Source organism: Mustela lutreola, chromosome 14 (assembly GCF_030435805.1).
Source record: "Mustela lutreola isolate mMusLut2 chromosome 14, mMusLut2.pri, whole genome shotgun sequence".
NCBI classification, from domain to species: domain Eukaryota; kingdom Metazoa; phylum Chordata; class Mammalia; order Carnivora; family Mustelidae; genus Mustela; species Mustela lutreola.
In genome coordinates this window covers 64,103,836-64,127,268 of record NC_081303.1, presented here as the reverse complement: position 1 = coordinate 64,127,268, position 23,433 = coordinate 64,103,836, and the positions used below count along the sequence as shown (strand labels likewise).

Below are 23,433 nucleotides of genomic sequence, written 5' to 3'. Positions count from 1 at the left end.
TTTCAACCTGACCTGTTGTTAAGTACTTCCTTTTGTGTCTCTATGACTTCATTATTGTGTGTCAAATTCCCCTCTCCTTCTAGGATGATTTAATCTCTAGATCCTTAACTTCACTACATATGCAAAAACTCTATTTCCCAATAGTCACATTACAGGGACTGAGGGATCGGACTTGGACGTATCTTTTCTCGGGAGACACAATTTAATCTACTATTTACCCCAGTGAACCAAACTGCCTGGTATTCAAGCCTTTGTGTAGTCCCCTCTTTTGTATCTGGGTGGGCCCTGTGGGACTCACTGGTCACCAGTCAAGTGTCGAAAAAGTGATGCTGTGTTATTTCCAAAGCTAGATCGGCAGGAACGTGGAAGCTTTCCAACTTGGTCTTTTGGAACCTTCACTCTCACGGTACCCAGACACCCTGTAAGAAGTCTTACTACCCTGTTGGGAGGTTCGCACGGAGCAGATCTAAGAAACTATGGACAGGGAGTGAGGTCCATCTGAGTCTAGGTTTCCAGACTTCCCACCGCAGGCATCAGGTGAGTGAAGCCTTCTACATCTTCCTCCACCTTTGTTTCCAGTTAATCAACACCAAGCGACCCCACCTAATGCCCGTGGGGCATCTGATGGTGGTAGTGGAGTGATGAGGTTGAGCTGTTCTGTAATTAATGCTTTGCCCCTCGATTCGACTACCAGCCTTTGGAGAGAACACACATGCACACACACACGGAAAAAGAAATCCGATGACCCTGTGAAAGGCACACTTGCAGAGTCCAGGCAAAGCTAACACCAATTCGGGCACCGGCTTTTAGTAATGTCTTTTATAAATAAGCACTATTTTCACGTACGAAAATAACTCTTGGAATTACATTCTTCTTTTGAAAAATACGAAACATAAGAAAAGCTCCCCCATCCCCAGCGGAACCGGGGCTGTCGGCGTGCTCTGCACGCTTCCACGATTCTCCCGTGTACACAAACACGCAGCGCCACCAACAACACTCTGCTCCACGGCCGTGTTCTGTTCCGGGACTCACGTGCACGGCTCGCACACCGTAGGAGCGGTCTCGAAACTTGTTCTCGCTTTACGAAGTGTCGTAAAGTCTCGTTCGCTGCAGCGTCTCCCCCCCTCCGCGCGAGTCGCCACGCAGGCCCTCCCGTTCCCAGATGCAGAGGGGCGGGGTCGGAAGCCGCGGACTCCCGTGACCGCGCCGAGACGGCGCACGGCGATGACGCACCGCGGTGTGCGCGAAGACGGCGGCGGCCACGACGCAGGGGAGGGGCGAAGGCTGCGGCAGCGTCCGGCGCGCGCACACGTTGCAGCTTCTTGCTTTCGGCGGGGTTCGGCGAGGTTCTGACGGCCAGGCAGGCGCGCTGAGAGGTAGCCGCAGGCCGGCGGAGATGGCGACGCTCTGTCTGACCGTGAATGCAGGAGATCCTCCGCTGGGTAAGGGGCCGAGGCCGCCGACCTGCGGGGGTTGCATCAGCCGGGGAGGGTGCGGGGCAGGGAAGGTCGCCGCGCCCGGCGTTGCGCAGCGGCGGTCACGGTCTGGGAGATGAGGCCTGCCGGCTCCTCGAAACTGTGCGCGGAGTAAGCTCTGCGCCCTCCTGGCATGCGGATCTGCTCCCGAAGACAGTTTTCTCGGGCGTGGAGGGAGGCGTGGTGTGAGCCCAGGCAGGGCGACACGTCGCTCAGCTTCGGACCTTTTCTCTAAGAGGGATGACTCTCAGCCAGCTCCCCTCTCCCTTTTTTGGGAATGGCTTTCCCTGGAGACCTCGAGCTGCCGGTAGAAATGCCGTTTGGAAAGTTACGATCCCATCGTCTCCGCGTCCCCCTCTGTCAGCACACCCCCCTTCACTGACCTCTCCCTTCCTCCCTCTTCTCCGAAAAGATCTTTAATCCCCTTGACTACCTTATGTTTCGTCGGGTTCAGAGGGAACAAGGCAGTGTAGTAGCTGAGGCTGCATTACCACCGAGGTTGCATTTATTTTTAATTAATGGTGGCAGGGTAATTGCTAGAACGCTCGAGTACACTGCGGACTGATCGGGTTCCTTTCCTGCACACCCTTGTGGATGTGGTCAGCGCCAGAGTAAACGTCGGACCTGTTCCCTTGCTAGTACGTGTTAAGTTCTATTTAGATTTGCCTTTTCTGTGGGGCCGACGTTGTTGTCGATAGATCGCTTAGAATTTCTCCTTTTTTATTACTTTGGGAAATTGCACAAAAGAATTTGAGTAGTTTATTAATCTCCTATTAATGTGTATGCGTAGTATAGACTCATAAGTCCTTTTTTTTTTTTTTAAAGGTTTTATTTTTAGGTAATTTCTACACCAAACATGGGGCTGGAACTCAACAGCGAGGTCACCCGCTCTACAGTCTAAGCCAGCCAGTCTTTTGGCATACAACCCACAACTTAGTAGCCATTTTACGTATTTTTAAAATGCTGATGATTTAGCATATTGGTTCCAGTAATTATGGGCTAACCTCACACAAATCAATAAACTTTAAAAAAAAAAAAATGGGTTTCCTCTTGGGGCTGGAAAGTACTAGACAGTGTGGTCTCATGGTTAAGAGCAGAAACATTTGGTTCCTGGAGACTTGGGTCCAATCCTGGCTGCCATTTACCAGTTGTGGAACCTTGGCAGGTTGCATGTTTGGCTTCTCCCACAGTTCCTTTGGTTAAGAAAGGAGGAAACGTATTTTCTACATAGGGTTGGTTGCCAGAATTAAATGAGATGTAGGTAAAATTCCTGTTGTATTTGAGATACTCCATAGCTATGGTGTTTACTAATGTTACTTAGCGAATCACCCTGTTTCCTTGGTTACCACATTCTGACTGTTCTGGAAGAACAGAGGATCTTCAAGAAATTTATTGTCATTTTGAAGTGTAGACCAGTGATAGAGTGTATGTATGTTTGCTTTTCCCCTCTTTTTTTGTTTTTTAATTCTTTCCACTGTTTGATTAAAGCACATCTCTAAAGATTGAACGAAACATTTAGAAAAACAGATTGCATTGCTGGAATTTCCCTGTTTGACATGCATTCAGCACGTGAAGCTTTTTTTTTTTTTTTTTAATGTTAAAATAATTTCAAACTTAAAAAGGTACAAGAATAGAATTGAGTACTTTTTCCCCCCTGAACCACTGGACAGCTTCAGCATCAGGAATACACCAACCTACAGCTCTCAAGCAAGGAAGCTCTTCACATGACCTGACAGGACCATCAAAATCAGCAAGTACACATTCATACCATTCTTCCATTTAACGCATAGCCCCTGTTCATATTCCAACACTAATTGTTTCAGCAACACTCTTAACAGTACAGGGATCAAAATCCAGAATCAAGCGCTGCACCTCCTTGTCATGTCTCTCCAGTTTCTTTCAGTCTGGAATGTTTTTTCAGTCTTCTCTTGGCTCTCTTAGCTTTGACCTCTCTGAAGACTAAAGACCAGTTACTTGAAGAATGTCCCCATCAGATTGTTTGAGGTTTCCTTGTGGCTGTATTCAGCTATACATCTTTGGCAAGAGTAGCACACAAGTGATTTGTTTTTCTTCACTACAGCCCATTAATTGGTGCATGAATTTGATTTTTCCATTACTGATGGTCTAACCTTGATTATTTAAGATGGTGCCAGCCAGCTTTATGGACTGCAAAATTTTCTCTTTGCATTAAAAAAAAAAAATTATTTATTTGACAGAGAGAGATTACAAGTAGGCAGAGAGGGAGGCAGAGAGAGAGGGGGGAAGCAGGCTCCCTGCTGAACAGAAAGCCCGACATGGGACTCTATCCCAGGACCCTCGGATCATGACCTGAGGTGAAGGCAGAGGCTTAAGCCACTGAGCCAGCCAGGCACCCCTTCTCTTTGCATTTGACAGGCATTTTGTGGGGAGATGCTTTAGGACCATGTAAACATGCCACTCAAACCTTCATTTACTGGTTTCAGCATCCACTGATGCTTCCTGACCAACTTGATGATCATTAACATGCCAAAAGGTCACCTTCCAGTTCTGTTCCTTCTACATGTATTAGTTGGCATTTTTCTGTCAGAGGATCTTTTTTCTTTTCCTTTAAAAAATTTTCATAACAAAATCTACTCAGGTTATAATGTGTATTATTTACTTTTATTCTTTTAATTTAAAACTTTTATTTTTTAAAATTAGTTTTATTAAGCTATAATGTGCATTTACTAAACTTCACCAATTTAAGATTGACAAATATGTACAGTAACCACCACAGTAATGATAGAGAATATTTCTCTCATTTCAGAAAGTTTCCTTATGTTCCTTTGCAGTCAATTCCCTTTCCCCATCTCTGGTCCCTGATAGCCACTGATCTGCTTTCTGTCATTATTGTTCTTTTTTTTCTAGAATTTCATGTACACTGAATCATATCGTATATATTCTTTTTGTACCTAGGATAATGCTTTGGGATTCATCTGTCTTACTGCCTGTGACAACACTTCATGGTTTTTATTTGCCCTGTAGGATTTTGTTGTACAGATACACTAAAACTTGTATCATTTATATTAGTGGTTAAATTGCTACTGTTAGCCAGTGGGAGCCCCTCTAAGCTGGCCTCTGTGTCCTTTTGGTTTATCTGTTTGATTACCTCTTGCTTTCTAGTGCAAGGTTTTCCAGATCTGTCTTGTACCTTCCCTGCCACAGCCCTGTTTCTGGTGGAGCTTCATTTTAGAAATCAATATCTGGGGGCGCCTGGGTGGCTCAGTGGGTTAAAGCCTCTGCTTTTAGCTCAGGTCATGATCCCAGGGTCCTGGGATCGAGCCCCGCATCGGGCTCTCTGCTCAGCAGGAAGCCTGCTTCCTCCTCTCTCTGCCTGCCTCTCTGCCTGCTTGTGATCTCTGTCTGTCAAATAAATTAAAAAAAAAAAAAAAAAAAAAGAAATCAATATCTGGGTGCTGGTGGTTCATGTCCTTTTCCAGGACAAAAGATTAATGAATCAATTTAGGATATTTAATAGGTGTTGCGAGGCAGATTATACTGTGTTTTAGAGTTTAACTTCTGGATCGTCTTAGGCTTGCATTCAGTTCCTGAGTGCCACATATTTAGTTAAGGACTTGGGGTTCAGTATTTAATCTTTTCAAGCTTCAGTTTCCTCTTCTGTAAAAGGAAGATAAAGATGACTCCCTCTATAAGATCACTACAAAGATTAAAAATTTTAATGACTGTAAAGCATTTTAGCACAGTGCCTACCACATAGTAATTACTCAGATGCTATTAACAGTAGTTTTTATACAAGGCACTGTTCTCATTTCTTGTCTCCTGAGGGAGGAATAGGATGTATTTCGCTGCCCTTAACTGGAAGCTGAACATATGCAAAAGCAGTTGGACTATGCCAGTGAATAGTTTCTGATATGTTATTTTCCCAAGACTGGAAGAGGATCCTTTCTTTTTATAGACTTCTGGGAAAGAAGTTTACTCCTCGTAGGACTCAGTATTGGTTTGTTGAGTCATTCTTACTGCTTTATGATTCAGGTTTTAAATACTACATTGTTAATAAAGAAACATCTTTTCATCTCATTTCACTTAGGAGCTTTGCTGGCCGTAGAACATGTGAAAGACAATGTCAGCATTTCTGTTGAAGAAGGGAAAGAGAATATTCTTCATGTGTCTGAGTAAGTACTTTTGTATCTGTTTTCAGTACTGAACGGGATTTTTTAAATATTCAGAATTCAGTGTTCTGTGCTTGTTTTATTTGCTTGTTGGTAGATTAGAAAGAATTGTGCTTTTCTTCCTCATTCTTAAAAGAAGTATATTCAGAGACTTAGATTTGTCAGCAAGCTATCTGATCCCACTTATAATCTAAAAGAAACATATAGAAAGTTTTTTTTCCTTTTTACTTCTCGGTTTTCACAGCTTTCTAGAATGAGCATATAGTGTATGTTCCTGATTAAAGTGAATCATTCGCATCTCAGGATTTATGGAAGATTGAACTTGTTTTTCACGAACCCACTGAGAAGAATAAAAAGAACTGGAAAGGAAGATATTATTATCCTTAATTTTAGTTTAATGAAACTGAGGAATAGATATAATCTGGTTTCAGAGTTTTTAAAAAATACTTCACCACATAATAAAATATGGACTAAACTGAAAGAAATTTTCCAGGGTATTTTCAAGCAGGATACAGATTTGAAATGTGTTTAAAAGGTCCATAATAAACTGACAGAGAGATTTGTATGGGAAAAGAGCAAGATACATAAAAACAGATACTCGCACACACCCTCCTATTCCCATCTCCTCCTTCCTCCCAGTATCATCATGTTGGTTAGGTTTCCATTCTGTGTTTACACTGTAATGGCCTAGCACGTTTTATTTACTGCTAAGCCACATATTATGATTATTTTTTTGTGTAAAACTCTTACTTTTCCATGGAATAATTGTTTGTTTTGTTCTCTTTCTTTGGAAGCCTCTCTGATTCCTGATCTTTTCTGTGTGGCTTCAGGGGTTTGTAGGAATATTTTCTTTTGATTCAGTATTCTGAAATTTCACAGTAATATGCTCTGATGTGGGTCATTTTTTAAAACTTATTTATTTTAAAAATTTTTTATATACATATAATAAGTTTTTATCCCCAGGGGTACTGGTCTGTGAATCGCCAGGTTTACACACTTCACAGCACTCACCATAGCACATACCCTCCCCAATGTCCATAACCCCACCCCCCTTCTTTTTTTAAGATTTTATTTTATTTTATTTTTTAAGATTTTATTTATTCATTTGACAGACAGAGATCACAAGTAGGCAGAGAGGCAGGCAGAGAGAGAGGTAGAAGCAGGCTTCCCGCTGAGCAGAGAGCTCGATGCGGGGCTCGATCCCAAGACCCCGGGATCATAACCCGAGCCGAAGGCAGAGGCTTTAACCCACTGAGCCACCCAGGCGCCCTAAGATTTTATTTTTAAGTGATCTATACACCCAATGTGGGGCTTGAACTCTGAACCACAAGATCAAGAGTCACATGTTATATTGACTGAGCCGAGCTGGTGCCCTCTGTGGGTCTCTTTTTTAATGTCTTCCACTAGGTGCTTGGTCTCCTTTCAATGTGAAAACTTGAAATCCTTCTTGAAAAAACCCTTAGAGAATAAGGCTTCAGTTTTGGCCACGATTGAGTAAAAGCAGTGGTTCAGCTGAGCAGAACAGGGCTTGATGGTGTCTGTTTCCCACCACTTAGTAAATAAACTTTCTATCATCCCTTCTTATTTTAGCCCCATTTCACTTTTGCTTCCATTGATTCATGACTCTTTTGTGGATTCCAAAATTTAGGTTGGGTTGGTTTTCAGCTTTGTCCACTACCCACTTAAAATTCAGTTTCTTCAGACCTGTTGAATCCATCTGCTGTCTAACTTCGTAAACTTTATTGTGACTGTTTCTTCTCCTTAGTTTCTTTTTCCTTATGGTTGTGTGTCTCTTTTCTTTTTTTTTTTTTTAAGATTTTATTTATTTATTTGACAGACAGAGATCACAAGTAGGCAGAGAGGCAGGCAGAGAGAGAGAGAGGGAAGCAGGCTTCCTGCGGAGCAGGGAGCCCGATGCGGGGCTCGATCCCAGGACCCTGAGATCATGACCCGAGCCAAAGGCAGCAGCCCAAACCACTGAGCCACCCAGGCGCCCCTGGTTGTGTGTCTCTTAAAAAAATAATTTCTACAGAACAATTTTGGTGGGGTTTGAGCTGTCCTCTTACTTGGAAGTATATAAAACTAGCCTCTTCATGACTGAGTATCCTTGACTTCTCTGCCTTGATTTATTTAAATCACTGTTTTCTTGCCATCCCAGTTATATTTTCGTAGTTACACCACAGATAGACAATAGTTAGAAGGACAAAGCATTATAGATAGTTTACTCTGACCTGAATTGTTTGGTTTAGCCGAACATTCAGAACAAATTGGAGTTTGATAGAAACAGTAGGGAATAAATTAGGCAGATTTTTTTAAACTGTAGTTAAAAATACATGGTAAATAAAAGCCTTTGTAAGTCTCATGACTCCTCCTGATTTGCTAGAGCTGTGGTAATATTTTATCGCATGCTTATGTTCTAGAAATGTGGTATTCACGGATGTAAATTCCATACTTCGCTACTTGGCTCGAGTTGCAACTACAGCTGGGCTCTATGGCTCGAACTTGCTGGAACATACTGAGGTAAGGGATGAACATTTCTTTGGGTTTATTTTGATTTATGCTCTGTTCTTTCGAGCACTTCATTTTATTGTTGGCTTATATACTATTACTCTATGTAAGGGTAGTAATGGAGTTTAGTGATGGACCTAGTTAAGGAATTCTCCTCCTGTTTTTATTTTTAGGAAACCAAAAAAAAACCCTTATATTTCCCAAGTTTGAACTTTTAATCCCATACCAGCTGTCCTGTTGGGTCCATGAGTGCTGTCGTCTTCCTAGATTCCTAGAATTTCAGGCTGGATGTGACTGTATAGATCATAGCATACAAATCCCTTAACTTTACAGATGAGGCAGCAGGCCTAGAAAAGTTAAGAGGTTTTCCCAGGGTCACACACACAGTTTGGACCCCCTTCTCCTTTCTCGGTATATACTTTAATTATCATAGGTGCTGCCGAAGCAAGCATGGTGATACTTTAATTAATCACAGCAATTGTAGATTAACTTCCAGTACTGCTATTTAGATGCTTTTTGTTTGTATTCAGCTTCAGTTCTCCTCAGTTTTATAAAAGTCAGTATACAAAGGATAGTTTCCTCGGTATTTACTTTTAAATTTTGCAGGTGGTTGAATCTGTTTGGCTAGGTATCACCTACTGGTTTTGATCAAGTGGGTTATTCCTGCTGCTAGTTCTCCAATCTTTTTCTTCTCCGAAGTGCTCCTCTGCACTTCTGCAGGAGTGAGGGAAGCACAGAAATATAACAATGAAGTTTGTTTATGTAGATGCCACTTTAGATCTCAGGCAACCAGAATTAAATCCACACAGTGGCAAATCCCAGTAATTTGAGATAAGATAGGCATGGTTCTGAGTTCATTTGTTTGTTTAAGTCTAAATGGCAAGGTACATTTCTTTTCGATCTTTTATGTCCACAGATTGATCACTGGTTGGAGTTCAGTGCTACAAAATTGTCTTCATGTAGTTTGTTTACTTCTGCAATCAACGAGCTCAATCATTGCCTGTCTCTGAGAACATATTTAGTTGGAAATTCCTTGAGCTTAGCAGATTTATGTGTTTGGGCCACCCTAAAAGGTACAATTTATTCTTCCTGAAGAGTGCTGTATTTTTATTGCTTGATATTTTGCTGGGTAAGAAGTGTCCATGTCTCTCTCTACATATAGTTTTCTAAATACACACACACAGACACACACACACACACACACACACATTTATTTATTTATATACGAATAAACTCAGACATGTGAGTGTGTGTTTGTGTAGAACGAGAGTCACTTAGGACTTCCTTGCAAAGGAATGACTGTCTTGGCTGTTTCATTCCTATCCACACGTAGGAATTCCTAATACTTTGCTGTCCCGAGACGTCTTCTGTCTCTCACTAACCCAGCTCCCTTCTGCTTGGAAGGCTGACCTTGGTCCTGCTGAAGAAGCCCTCATCCCATTTATGTCAGCACCTCTCCTGTCTCAGCCATTCCTTTACTCCAGGCATTATTGTCTCTGATTACTTAGTAGGAGGGTGTTTGTGTGTTGGAGGGGGTGAGCTGGAGTTGTTCCTTTTGGATGTCATGGATTCTCTGACTAGTTGGCAATAGGGTAAGATTATGGGATTGATGAGAGGTATAAAGAGGACTTGAATTTTCTTGGAGAGAAGAAATTCTCTCTCCATTTTCTTGGAGAGAGAAAAAAAAAGCAAATATGCCAGAAAGTTTTATCATTCTTTAAAGTTGTATCATGTGGGGTTTTTAAAATTGTGTTTACTATTTTTGTGGCTAAAACTTTTCTCCAAATTGTCATAATAACCAACATAAAATGAAGGCCTTTTCTAATTAGATGTTTTCATGTATAGTTTTGACATTTTCATCTTTTTCGATTTTTGACTTAATACTCATGGAAGGAAGATACTATCTTGAGGATGTAGCTTTGTGATATTACAGAATTAAATTTTCCTTCACTGCCTACGTTTGATACTACATTTGAAGAAATGAGCTACTTCTTGATCTTAGTTTCCTATTTTGTTTTCTAGTTGATCTACTTAAAGCATTTCCTTAATTATGAAATAAGACATTGGCCTTATAATGGGGGTGTGGTGGTGTCAAGGGCAGGATTTAGTGATTAGGATTTGCACTTCAGTGAGTTGAACTGCAAAAATATTTTTAACTTCGTGAATTCTGTAAAGTGTATTAAAACATTAGAAAACGTTACAATGCATACCTAGATGTAAATTTTTCATTATAGAAGCACATTTTTTTTTTTTTTTAAGTAGGCTTCACGCCCAACATGGGGCATGAACTCAAGACCCTGGGATTAAGAGTCACTTGCTCTATGACATGAGCCAGCCAGGGACACCTCTAGAAGCACAACTTTAAGCTATCTCATTTACTTAAATTAACCACAACTAGAACTTTGCTTTTAAAGTTGTGGATTTATCGAATGGTTTTAAAATAATTTTTGCTAGGGGCACTTGGGTGGCTCAGTCAGTTAAGCGGTTGCCTTCAGCTCAGGTCATGATCCTGGGGTCGTGGGATTGAGCCCCGCGTAAGGCTCCCTACTCAGCAGGTAGCCTGCTTCTCCCTCTGCCTGCTGCTCCCCCTGCTTATGCTCTCTTTCCTCCCCTTCCCTCTCCCTCTCTGTGAAATAAATAAATAAAATGTTAAAAAAAAATTATTTTTGCTAATAGGCAGTGCTGCATGGCAGGAACAGTTGAAACAGAACAAAGCTCCAGTGCACTTAAAACGCTGGTTTGGCTTTCTCGAAGCCCAGCAGGCCTTCCAGTCTGTAGGTACCAAGTGGAATGTTTCAGCGACCAAAGCTAAAGCGGTAAGCATTTTTTAATGCTGATACCTTAGTATCAGTACTAAATTAGTACCTCAGCATTCAGATCTCAGGTCTCACAGAGACCGTAGATCTGAAAAGAAAATTATTCTTACTTGGAGTTTTTCTTTTCATATGTGGAAAAGGATCTTCTTGGAAAAATCTGCTGAGTTTGTTAAGTGTGGTCTTGCCTTTAACTGTTTAACTCCATGAAGCCTTCATTACATGTCTAAAATCTTATGATCGTGCAGTATATGTCTCTTAGGAAATCCAAAGTCCAAGTAATTAAAGTCTCATTCTTTATGGCTATATGAGTTTTCCTTCCTCCCACCTCCCCTGTTTGCTCATTTTTGACCGTTGAGTCGTGGGCTTCTGCGGAGCCTTTTTGTTGGTCCTCTAAGAGGATGAGATGCCGAGTCCAGTAGGAAAGATTCTCTTCCCCTGGCAGAGCCTCTCTACTTTGATCTGTTTCACACATTAAGCATGTGTAGTAAAGTCTCAACTTAAAGGTTTTCCACTGCAGTAAAATTAGAAAACTACTGCCTGCTTGAGTTAAGACACAACAGTCTGCTCGGTGGTTTTGGCTAAAAATTGTCACTTGTCCTTCACCATTTTTTCCATGAAATCAGTTACTAAGTTCTGTTCTTCTCCTATTTGTTGATATGTTTTCTGTCTCCACTATTACTCAGTTTTATTGGAGCTTCATTACCTCTTGGTTGATTTAATACCATAATCTCACCCAAGGTCTCTGTCTTTTCTACTTCAGTCTCCGCATTGTGCATGGTATCATTTTAGAAAATACAAATAAATGGTCCTGTTACTCCTGGGATTTCCTTGTTGTCTAAAACCGAAAAGCACGTGTATGAGGAGCTTCACATTCTGGACCTCATCAACAGTTTCACCTTCCCTGTCACCCGTCCCACGTGCATATTTTACCTTTTCGTGGATGGTGCCCTGTCTTTGTGTCTTACATGTGCTGTTGTTCCTTTTCTTAGAATGAAGGCACTTACACATTCTACATCTAATGTATTTCCACTTATTTTTTAAGGTCCAGTTTTGGTTTTTATCTCCTTTTAAGCTTTTCCTGATGACCCTAGAAGCTGTTGGTTAATGTCCACTGACTGCTCTGGCAGCACTCTGTGAATACATGTGTATATATCTGTTCCCATCCTTCATAAGATTTTGGGCGTATTTACATCCTTCATAAGATTTTGGGTGCTCAAGTGCAAGGACAGCGTTCTGGTCCTCATATGTCTTGTAATCATGCCTCGTCCATAGTGGGCACTGAGTTAAGTATTTGTTGAATGAATGTGTTCTTTAACATTTAATGATGTAACTGTATTTGTTGTTTTTGTTCTGCTTTTCAGATACCTGAGAAAAAACAAGATGTTGGGAAATTTGTTGAGCTTCCAGGTGCTGAGATGGGAAAGGTTACCGTCAGATTTCCTCCAGAGGCTAGTGGGTAAGGAAATGTAACTTGTAATTACAGTGGAATATATTTAGTGGAAAAGCTTTAGGATAGTTGAGTACTTATGATACTACCAGATTACTAATATAGAAGAAAATAAGTAAGATTTTAATTGTGGGAATCAAAATTCTAAACATTTTCATAGTCTATTTATTATTGACAAGTAATGTTAATGTATCAAATTTATAGTTTTAGCTTACTATTCAGACAGTATTGTTATTTTGTCCCACACAGAATTTTAATATAAAAATATCCATAAATAGAAAGCCTTAAGTCTTAATTACATTTTGAGAATCTTCCGCTCCCATTTAACAAGGATTTGTAGTTGTACCCGGCGCGGTCCTTTTGGTTAGCAGTAGAAGTTATGGTAGAATTATTTTTAGGTTCCTTTTTTTCTGAAATAAAGAGGCATCCTGAAAAAAGCCTATTCCTTTTCAGTTCTTTCTATTGTCAGCAGACTTCCCAGCCCCTTTCATTTGTGGTAGCAAAAGAAAATAACATTTGAATAGCTCTTTGGAGGAAAAGACTTGTTTTGGCTGGCGGCCACCAGCCTGCGGCCTTCCCAGGCCTTGCCCAGCATTGTCCAGGGCTGTGGGGAGTCCACCTTGCGCATGCGTTGGCCTCTTTGCGCTGGACAAGCTTTGTAATAGCGCCCCTCCAGTGATGATAATGTAAAGTGTGTCTTATTAAAGCCATTAGCCTCAGGAACTTAGCCATTAGGAAAGAATTGTGCCACATTTGATAAATGAGATGATTTTTCCCCCCCCAAATTTGTTTAATTTCAGATTGTGTATTCTGTAGTAAATTCTTACCCATTTGTGGTAAGTGGAATGTGTAGACAGTAGAAAGTAGCAGAGTAAGCAAAAAACTGTTTTATTTTAGCTGTTCTTAATAGTTCTCCACAGACTTCTCATAAGCACCACTGACAGGAAAATTTGTTGTAGAATTCCACATTTTCTCTCTGCTTTTCTAAGTTTGTTGATGAAGGTGGTAAAATAAAGGATAGATAGAAGGAGATGAAAGAGAAATAATGAATTCGGAAAATTCATAGACTAATTAAATGGTCGCTTGGTAGCTGATGGGGGGAATCGCATAAATCAGACTTAGCATATGTGCCTTAATTCCCACAGACCTCTCGGGTCCTTTGTGGTGCCCGTGTTCTGCTCCTGTGTGCTTCATCACAGCTGGTTTCCCAGGGGCAGTGACTTCAGGGGTTTCCTATAGCCGCTTTCTGAGCAGTGGCTGTTTATAGCTCTGGCATTTGGACATTAGTTCTTTGACAATCTTTTTATATTTTCTGTCACTGTCATTTCTTAGAAAAATGAGTACCTCATGTTTTTAATATATGAAGTACATTTGTCTGCCATAAATTATATCAATTTCAGAGACATGCTCTTTGCCAAATACAGCTTGAGGATTTGAAATATAAATCAGTATTCAGGTGTTTTTTTGGTCTTTTTTGTTTTACTAGTCATAATTTTATCATACCCCTTTATACTGCTGAAGAATTCTTAATTTTTCTTTTTCTTTTCTTTCTTTTTTTTTTTTTTTTAAGATTTTATTTTTAAGTAATCTCTATACCCAGCATGGGGCCTTAAATTACAACCTTGAGATCAAGAGTTGCATGTCTACCAACTGAGCCCGCCAGCTAGGGTCCCCCTGTAATTTTTCTTATTAGTCATTTTATTTTTCTGTGTCTTTCGTGAAATGCCAGAAGGCATGACTTTTTTGTTTGTGTAAGATTTTATTAATTTATTTGACAGAGAGCACAAAAGCAGGGTGAGTGGCAGGCAGAGGAAGTGGCAGAAGCAGACTTCCCACTGAGCTCGGAGCCCTCACCTGTCGGGGCTTGATCCCAGGACTCTGGGATCGTGACCTGAGGTGAAGGCAGATGCTTAACCAACTGAGCTACCCACGTGCCCCGAAGGCTTGACTTTTGCCCTTTTTCTTATTCTTAGCTAATATATATAGAACCTGTTATATGCAGGTACTACCAAGCATTGTACATTTAGTGTTTTAATCCTAATAGCCCTGTGAGGAAAGCACTTTTAATAGCTGCATTTTACAAATGGTTTCAGAAACTGATTCCTACAACATTTTGGTAGTTTGCCAAACTTGTGCTATCTGGCTCTAGAGTCCATTTGACTTAAAATTCTGCAGCCTATGCTGTTATGTGTGGCAGAAGCCCAACTCGGTATTAGTACTAACTGAAAAGCGTGAATCATACTTTCTTTATCTAGCTAGATGTCTCTTGAGCTGGTTATTTTAGTTATCTTGTGAATATTTTATAGTCCTTTTAACTTTCTTGACGTTTAGAATTGTTAGAACCATACACATTATTTCAGATTCAGAAACATCATCTGTAAGATAATGGTTTGATTTCCTCACCTCTCTTAAATTAATTCCTTTATGTAAAGCCTAACACATTAACTAGCATATATTGTGGATAGTTAGTGATTATTAGTTTGTTGTTGTTGTTTTTTCGTTCCTAATGATGGGTATAGGATGATATAGGTATAACACTTTCAACAAAGACTACAGACAGTGTTTCTGTTTCTTTCTTGGAACTCACTGTCCTTTGTTTTATTTTATTTTTGGTTAACCTTTTGTTTTAGAGTAGTTGTAATTTTCAGAAGCATAGCAAAGATAGTACAAAATGTTCCCACATACACTGCCCCCAGTTATCTGTAATGTTTACCATCTTAACATTACTCTTGTACCTTTATCACACCTGGTGAACCAATATCAATATTATTATCATCACCTAAACTCCATACCTTTTTTGGATTTCATTAATTTTTTCCTAATGTCCTTTCTCTGTTTTAGAATATCATCTGGGATACCAGTGATGGCCTTTTATGTTATGCAGAACGTTTTGAATAACTCTAAATGCATTGCTTTGTATTTGTCTACATTAACCTAAATTATTCTTAACACTTAATCATTGATCTAGAATGCTGCCTGAATTTCTAAAACAGGGATTGATTTAAAAACTGATGTGAAGACTTGCAAGGAGTTGTATTTTCCCCTTCCCTCTTGACACCAGCTGAGATCGTGTTGGCATGAAACCAGGAAACTAACGCAGTTGGGACCATGGCTACCATTAGTGGAAACTAGTAGAAATGATCAAATGTCCTTGCTTCATGCCATGCTTGCTGCCTGGGAAAGGGTATTTTCAACAGTAGTGGTACAGGATACTGCTTTTTACCCACATTGCTGATAGAAGAGAACATTGATATAGAATATTACCAACAGTGCCTGTGACATACTTTATTCATTGTAATTGCCAGTTGCCTGTAGAACAGAGTAGTGTTTTCATAGATTGCGATTCACAGAGCGTTGGTCCTGGAAGGTCCTTTAATTCAAATCCCCTTTATTGGCTTCTGAGAAAACTGACACCTTGAGAAGTGGCTCTCCTGCAGCCTCCTGATCCCCGTGTGCCCTTTCATGGGATCCTCCTGTGGCAGTGGTGATCTCAGAGGTGCCTCTCACTGGCCTGCATGAGGTGGGCACTCGGTTCTCAGTAGCATCAGCTCTTAGTGAAGAAGATCCACTGCCACGTAGCACTGAAAGCTGTTTTGGAAGCAGTTTTCCTCTAACTAAATGACCACTTGTTTCCTCTGTAAGGAAAAAAAAAAGATTTTCCTTGAGGTTGGTTTTTTGTTTATTTTGTTCTTTATTTTGTTTTTTTCTTTTGAAGGTTGTAATGTTAACAAATAACTTATCCCTTTGTGAGATTTTACATATGAAATTGTTTCTTGTGATTATTTTATAAATGTTATAGCCTTTTTCTTCCTGTGAGGGTCAGATTTTCTATCACAGTACTTTTTTATTACAAAATAAAATATGACTGGAGTACCAACTAGAAGGATTTTTGTTTAGTTCTCATCTCCTCAAAAAGGTTAAGTTTAAGTATTTAGTTAAAACATGTTAATGAGTTTCTTTGTGAAATGTTTTTGTTTTAGTTACTTACACATTGGGCATGCAAAAGCTGCTCTTCTGAACCAGCACTACCAGGTTAACTTTAAAGGGAAACTGATCATGAGATTTGATGACACAAATCCTGAAAAAGAAAAGGAAGATTTTGAGAAGGTAATTAAAGGTGTAGTGATGACCCTTTGTCAGAAAAGTTCATGAAAATTAGAGGGTGACCTGATACCTTCATGGTATGAAAATAAGTTTGTTCTCATAGCTGCTTTTTTCCCTCATCTGTATATTCTGTGTCTGAGACCTAAGCTAAGCAATATTGAGCTCCCATACGAAAAAACTTCAATTTATTTTTTTCTTCCACAATTGTACAGTTTACCAAAGTGTGCTGTATTTTCCTTTAAGTACTAATTTCTTAAATGAATTGGTCACTAGAGGCAGGTTTCCTTTTTGTCATATAATTTTAAGTGTATGAATGAAACAGACACTTAAGTAGGTATTGGAAAATTGGGAAGGTTTCCTAGCCTCTTTTATCCTCTTTATTCAGAAGCATTTCAATTTATTCAAAGAGAGGGCAAATGATTGTCAGTATGACCAATAATAACCAGTTTTCCAGAGTAAATGGAAAGCTCTTTCATGAGATCAGCTTTCTCAGCTGAAAATTTGGAGTCTAATATAATGAATATCTTTTTTCTTTTCTTACCTAATATACAACTTGCACAGACATTTTCAGGTTTTTGTTTTTTGTTTTTTTTTTGACTGATGGTGTATAATTACATTTGCCCAAATGCAGTATCAAGGATTGAAAATACACAAGAAAATGCAAAAGATAAAGTGATGGTTATTTTGGATTCTTTTTGTAGGTTATCTTGGAAGATGTTGCAATGTTGCATATCAAACCAGATCAATTTACTTATACCTCGGATCATTTTGAGACTATAATGAAATATGCAGAGAAGCTAATTCAGGAAGGGAAGGCGTATGTAGATGATACTCCTGCAGAGCAGATGAAAGCAGAACGTGAACAGAGGATCGAATCCAAGCACAGAAAAAACTGTAAGGCACATTTAGTGTATTGTATTTTAATTGATGGGCTTCTGTTCTATTTCTCTAGTAGAATAAGATTTCTGTGAAAGATGCTCGTTTGAGACACATTTGGGAATATGATTCACACGTTAATTCATCGTAATTCTTTTTCTTTCTTTATCATCTTTAATTGTTTTCACTTTGTTGCCATCACAACTGCATGTCACGTGTGCGCGCCCTTTGTGTCTTGCTTACTAAGTGCTGCCTTTGGTATTCTATTCATTCCGTTTGAATGGTTATTTCCGCAGGTTTTTGTAGTTGTCCCAATTTAAATACTGAGTCTTTCTGTAAAATGATCATGTTATTAGTACCCAAATCATCTTAGCATGTGGGTAAATGTGAATGTAATAACTGAATATAATATTGAAGCTCGGTGTACTGCTCTGTACCTCAGAAATATCACTTGAAATAACCTTTCTTACTCATTACTTGTCCCCTGAGTTACTGAATAAGGCTATTTTCACTCTGTAATTATGTTGCCGTAATTTCCACAGTATACTGTATTTAAATCTTGGGAAGTGTCTAGTGGATTTAGATTGTTACGGAAGTCTTTCTTTTTTTCTCTCTCTTTTTTAAGTTTCCCTACATTTTCAGAGATTGTTAACAACTTTACTTGTAGACCTCACTTGATTTTTTTGAGGGCAGGTAAGATGTGTGCATTTCCTTCAGGAGCTTCCACAGACAATCACTGTGTCATAGTTTTTTCCTACCTACATGGGACAGGTTTTCAGTGTTCTCACATAAATAGAACCATAGCCACTTAGGACATAGAATTCTTTTTTCTGGGATTAAATTTGTGTCATTGTTTTCCGTGTGCTCTCATGTTTTTCAGTTTAAGAGTCTCCTGCTTTCCACTGGAATGACTGACAGGGCTTTCAGGGAGCCCACAGGCTCAGGCTCACAGCCCGAGCTGTGTTCTTTTCCTGGGCCCGGGCAATAGCACTGATCCCTGTGGGCCCCGTGGATCAGGCCAATCTGGTCTGTCCCCTGGGCATGAGGTGGTAAAGGGACAGAATGCTTCTGCTTCAAAGGCAGTGTTAAATTTGAGGGGGTCAGGCTGACCGGTTGTGCTCTGATGGGAAAAGAGGAAATGCAAGATAAGAAAAACCTTCTGGCCTCTTTCGTTCATACTCTTAGATCAGTATTACATCAGTGGAATGTATTGATTTGACTGCCTTTAAAAATATATTTATAGAGTGTATTTTTTAAGCATTTTGTGAGACTTCATAAAAAAAATGATGCATTTACTCTTAATACCAAATATTAGAACTATTATATTTTAAACTAGTGGAGTGTGCTTTTATTATATAAGTAGAATGTGGAAATTTGTATCAAATTATGAGACTATTAAAATAATTTGAATTCAACTATATTAGTAATACATGAGATAAACTAATACAGTTATCATCTTATAGCTGTTGAGAAGAATCTGCAAATGTGGGAAGAAATGAAAAAAGGGAGCCAGTTTGGCCAGTCCTGTTGTCTGAGAGCAAAAATGGACATGAGTAGTAACAATGGATGTATGAGAGACCCGACGCTTTATCGCTGTAAAATTCAGCCACATCCAAGAACTGGAAATAAATACAAGTGAGTGTATCTCTTTCATTGTGCTCGGTAGCCTAGTATGATTTTTGTTGATCTCTGTAAATGTGGAGTACATTCAGAATAGTCAAGAGACTTGGATCTTTGTTCGTCCACAGGTTAGTAACTGCTGTTGGTAAGAGTGTGTAACCTAATCTCTTGGGGGTTTACTCACCTATTGATTAAGGTTATGTTAGGTTATTTCTAAGATAATTTCCATCTATAAAAGCCCTATACTCTCCCCAAAATTGCTTTTTGTATTGACTAGGTTTACTGTGGTGTGTATCTTTATTTTTTATTTTTTAAAGATTTTATTCATTTATTTGAGAGAGAGAGATCACAGGTAGGCAGAGAGGCAGGCAGAGAGAGAAGCAGGCTCCCCACTGAGTAGAGAGTCTGATTGGGGCTCGATCCCAGGACCCTGGGATCATGACCTGAGCCGAAGCCAGAGGCTTAACCCCCTGAGCCACCCAGGTGCCCTGGTGTGTATCTTTAGATGAAGATAGTTTTTTTCCTCTAATAAACTTGGATTCTGCTGGGCATAAATTGATTCACAAAAGTGATGGAATTGAAAATTTACAGAAATAGGAACAATATAAGAAAGTATCATGCGTCTTTTTTCTAGTTTTGATTAGCTTTCTGTGTGGGTTTTCAGTTAATGATTTTTTTCTTCAAATGGGTTCCCCTTCCCTATTTATTTACTTTTATAAAGTAACTATAGAATTTTTTTTTAATAATTTGAAGAAGCCTACTACATATAATTGCTGAATCTGCACGTCTGAGATTAGTGAATGTAAATGCTAATAACTTCTTTAGCTAATGTAACTTTCTTTAAATGTGTGGGTGTAGATATGGTGTCCATATGTAGACAAAACCTTACACATGTGGTTACAGGTATCTACATAAGTCATTTTTAACAGGGTGCTTTCTCCTTATTTTATTAAGCAAATACTTTGACTACCTTTGGAAAAGTGAATTTGGATACACATTTTCAGTATCAAATAATTGCCAAGTATGATGCAGTAGCATTTTAATGAAGTCGTATCCAAAAAATTAGAAGGCATAATGTGATAATATATTCCTTAAAACTCAGAGTGCTTTCACATTGTGTACATTATTTTAATCAGGAATTGTTTTTAAGGCCATTTCATCTTAAATGGAATTTTAATTAACCTACTTTTCTTCTCTTTTACTTGTCAGAGAAGGAAATGCTTTATTCTTAAATTCATTTAATTACAGGAGATTAAGCTTAGGTATTTATTCAAGTGTGGGATTTATTAAGATACTGAAAAGCTAAAAATTCCTTTGAATTATTATGTACAGTTGACTCTTGAGCAGTGTAGGGAGTTAAGATGCCGACCCCCTGTGCAGTCAAAAATCTGTGTATGACTTCTGATTCCCCAAGAACTTAGCTACCAGTAGCCTCCTATTGACAGAAGCCTTACTGATAACATAGTCAATTAACATATTTTTATGTTATATTTATTATATACTGTATTCATAAAATAAACCAGAGAAAATAAAATACTAGAAAAATCATAAGAATACATTTGCAGTACTGTACTGTGTTTATAAAAATCCATGAATAAGTGGACACATGTAGTTCTAATTTGTGGTGTTCAAGGGTCAGCAGTATTTTGCTTTTTACTTTCTCCTATGCTATACATGAAGTGTGGATTGTAGAATTTGCTGTGCCAATACCCAGTTGTCTGTTAAGTTGCAAATTTGCTTTTTTGTTTGAACATTGAGTGGGTTAACTGATGTGTTGGTCCCAAAGACTGATAATATTTTGATATACTTTGAATATTATGGGTCATAAAAATTGTTGATTTTTAAGAAATTCCTAATTTGTAAGGAATTCTGTTTCAAATTACTCTTGCTTCTTACAGTGCAATAGTCTAAGATGGAAAGGGTAACATGCTTCCGTTTACTTTTCAATGTCTTCCCTTTTTTTCCAGTGTTTATCCAACATACGATTTTGCCTGTCCCATAGTTGACAGTATTGAAGGCGTTACGCATGCCCTGAGAACAACAGAATACCACGACAGAGATGAACAGTTTTATTGGATTATTGAAGCCTTAGGCATAAGAAAGCCATATATTTGGGAATATAGTCGACTGAATCTCAATAACACCGTGCTCTCGAAAAGAAAACTCACGTGGTTTGTCAACGAAGGACTGGTGGACGGATGGTACGTTCACTGTGACCTAGAATTTAGGGGAAGGAGTGAGAACACGGTCTGTCAGTGATTTTAAAACTGTTTTGAGGGGCGGGTGGGAGGGTGAATGGGAAGAGGTAGAGTGGGTGGGCCTCTAGGGTTTCTGGTCCTTATCTTTATTTCATTCAGTGCATCAAGTTCCTCTACCACTCCCCTTTATTTTAGTGCTGCAAATGCGGAGTGCCCATTTGGACCCTGGTGCATGGAAATGCAACACAATCTGTTGATCTTAGCATTTTGTAGAAAAGTAGTTGTGACTCTTTTCCTTTGTATATCTGGTTACCATTTTCCACACTGTGCTGAGGCTCTGAGGCTTTTCAGCTAGGTCCCAGGAAGGCCAAAAATACTGAGTTGAGGCGAAGACATAAACGGTTTCTGCCTTGGTGGTGAAGACCCACCTTGTGGAGCCATTGGTGGCCCAGAGTACTCAGCTCCTAGGACAAGTTAACAAATCTCTGTAGCATGTTCTGCGAGAAAGAGGAATATAAAAATTCAAGTCGTCTTGTAGCCTTAGATCTGTGTAAAGGAAACTTGTTCAAATGAGTTACCATGCTGATGAGTCTGTTCTTTATGTGAATTAACGGGAATGTATGTATTAGTTTCTGTTAGCATCGCATAATAGTTAATATGTATTTTATACTGGTTTTAGAGCTGAATTTGATAAAGGGCAAGTTTATCTTGGGCTCCAGGCAAAAGTTTTTATTGGAAATAAAATAAAATTTCTGCAGAATGTTAATAACCAGTATATATATTTTTTATAACCCAAGGGACTTAGTAAAGTATGTTCGTACATGGGTGACATGATACCATTTCTTACCTGATTCTCACGGTTGTATGTAGAATAGGGAGCTTGAATATTTGTTAAATAAAAAGCAAATAAGAATGTTTTAATACATGGGTTTTCCCTATTTGAAGATGCAACTGTGTCTTTTTTGAAATGTGTTTTTACTGTTCGTAGTAATGCATTTATTTTACTGAGCAGTATTTGACGAGTAAGCAGTTTTCCTCTTCCATGTCTGTGGGCTCATTGGTATTACGAGTTACTCAATTATTATTTAAACAACTCAGTCCAACTATTTCATAAGCTAACTGTAATTATTACTCATTAAGGTATTTTGTACTGCTTGTGTTTGTACATTAAAAAGATCTCCTTGGTACTTACAAATTTCCCTGTTTCCCAGGGATGACCCGAGGTTTCCTACGGTTCGTGGTGTGCTGAGAAGAGGGATGACTGTTGAAGGGCTGAAACAGTTCATTGCTGCTCAGGTGACCCACACACTTTGTTTTCCATCTTCTCTGTTTGAGTTTTCAAGTGTCTTATTAATATCCCTTTAGTCTCTATTAATTTCTGTTCATTTTGTTCCTTGTTCCTTATAATGCAAAGGCAGAATTTTTTTTTTCAAAGTGTATGTTTATGATGGTGGAAAATTGAGAGTGTCCTACTCTATCTAGTAAGCTGAAGTGGGACAGAGATGGCCTGTAGTATTTTTATATAGTGAAATATCCAGCTCTTGACTCTGGCTGTTCAGGGTAACCAAATAGTTTGTGCGTACTAGGTTTTATATTCCAATGGAAGTAAACTTGCAAGTATTTGGGGGGTTTATTTTTTTTCTAACATCTTAGCTTACGTACTCCAATGAATACTTTTTGCCTTTTAAGTTATTTTATTATTGCTTTTCTAGGGTTCTTCACGTTCAGTTGTGAACATGGAATGGGACAAAATCTGGGCATTTAATAAAAAGGTACACATTTTGACTTTTGGTCCTCCTTTCTTGTGCCTAAGTCCTGAATAATATGATATGTGTAGAATTCATTAGTGTGTTCATCATAGAGAAAACTTTGTCAAGAATGTTACCATTTTGCAGACCTTCAGGAAAATGGAATGTTTTCCTTTCTTAAACCTATAAAGAGTATTAAGCCTATTTTCTATACCAAACAAGTCACAGTGATTAAAACAAACTTGGAGTTAGTGGGGAGCGGTAACAGTTTTTTCCTTAAATATCTTATGAACACTGCATTTCATTTTTCTGCTTTCAAGCTGCGAGCTCTCTGTAAGAAGGTATCACTTAACGCTTTTATATTTGCCTTACCTAGCACATAGCTTTTAGCGTATTACATGTTATAACCTGAGATGTTATACAGCTTTGAAGCACAATCACATTTATATAAAAGACTTGCTTATACAAATCCACTGAAAATGCATTATTCCTA

General features: G+C 39.0%; 1 protein-coding gene across 3 annotated transcripts in view; it reads left to right on the top strand.

Moving 5' to 3' along the window:
- Window positions 1–1,254: 1,254 nt before the first annotated feature.
- EPRS1 (glutamyl-prolyl-tRNA synthetase 1) overlaps window positions 1,255–23,433 on the top strand; it is a 65,586-nt gene continuing 43,407 nt past the window's right edge. The window contains exons 1-13 of one of the 3 annotated variants that reach the window (XM_059144950.1): window positions 1,255–1,442; window positions 5,542–5,626; window positions 8,044–8,143; window positions 9,048–9,204; window positions 10,808–10,947; window positions 12,309–12,403; window positions 16,375–16,501; window positions 17,200–17,392; window positions 18,838–19,009; window positions 20,962–21,195; window positions 22,404–22,488; window positions 22,905–22,964; window positions 23,261–23,281. In XM_059144950.1, the coding sequence (XP_059000933.1) occupies window positions 1,397–1,442; window positions 5,542–5,626; window positions 8,044–8,143; window positions 9,048–9,204; window positions 10,808–10,947; window positions 12,309–12,403; window positions 16,375–16,501; window positions 17,200–17,392; window positions 18,838–19,009; window positions 20,962–21,195; window positions 22,404–22,488; window positions 22,905–22,964; window positions 23,261–23,281 (1,515 nt within the window). In that variant the 5' untranslated portion in view covers window positions 1,255–1,396. Of the gene's footprint in view, window positions 1,443–5,541; window positions 5,627–8,043; window positions 8,144–9,047; window positions 9,205–10,807; window positions 10,948–12,308; window positions 12,404–16,374; window positions 16,502–17,199; window positions 17,393–18,837; window positions 19,010–20,961; window positions 21,196–22,403; window positions 22,489–22,904; window positions 22,965–23,260; window positions 23,282–23,433 lie in introns of those variants that run through there. The other 2 variants (XM_059144952.1, XM_059144953.1) reach the window with 2 other exon arrangements.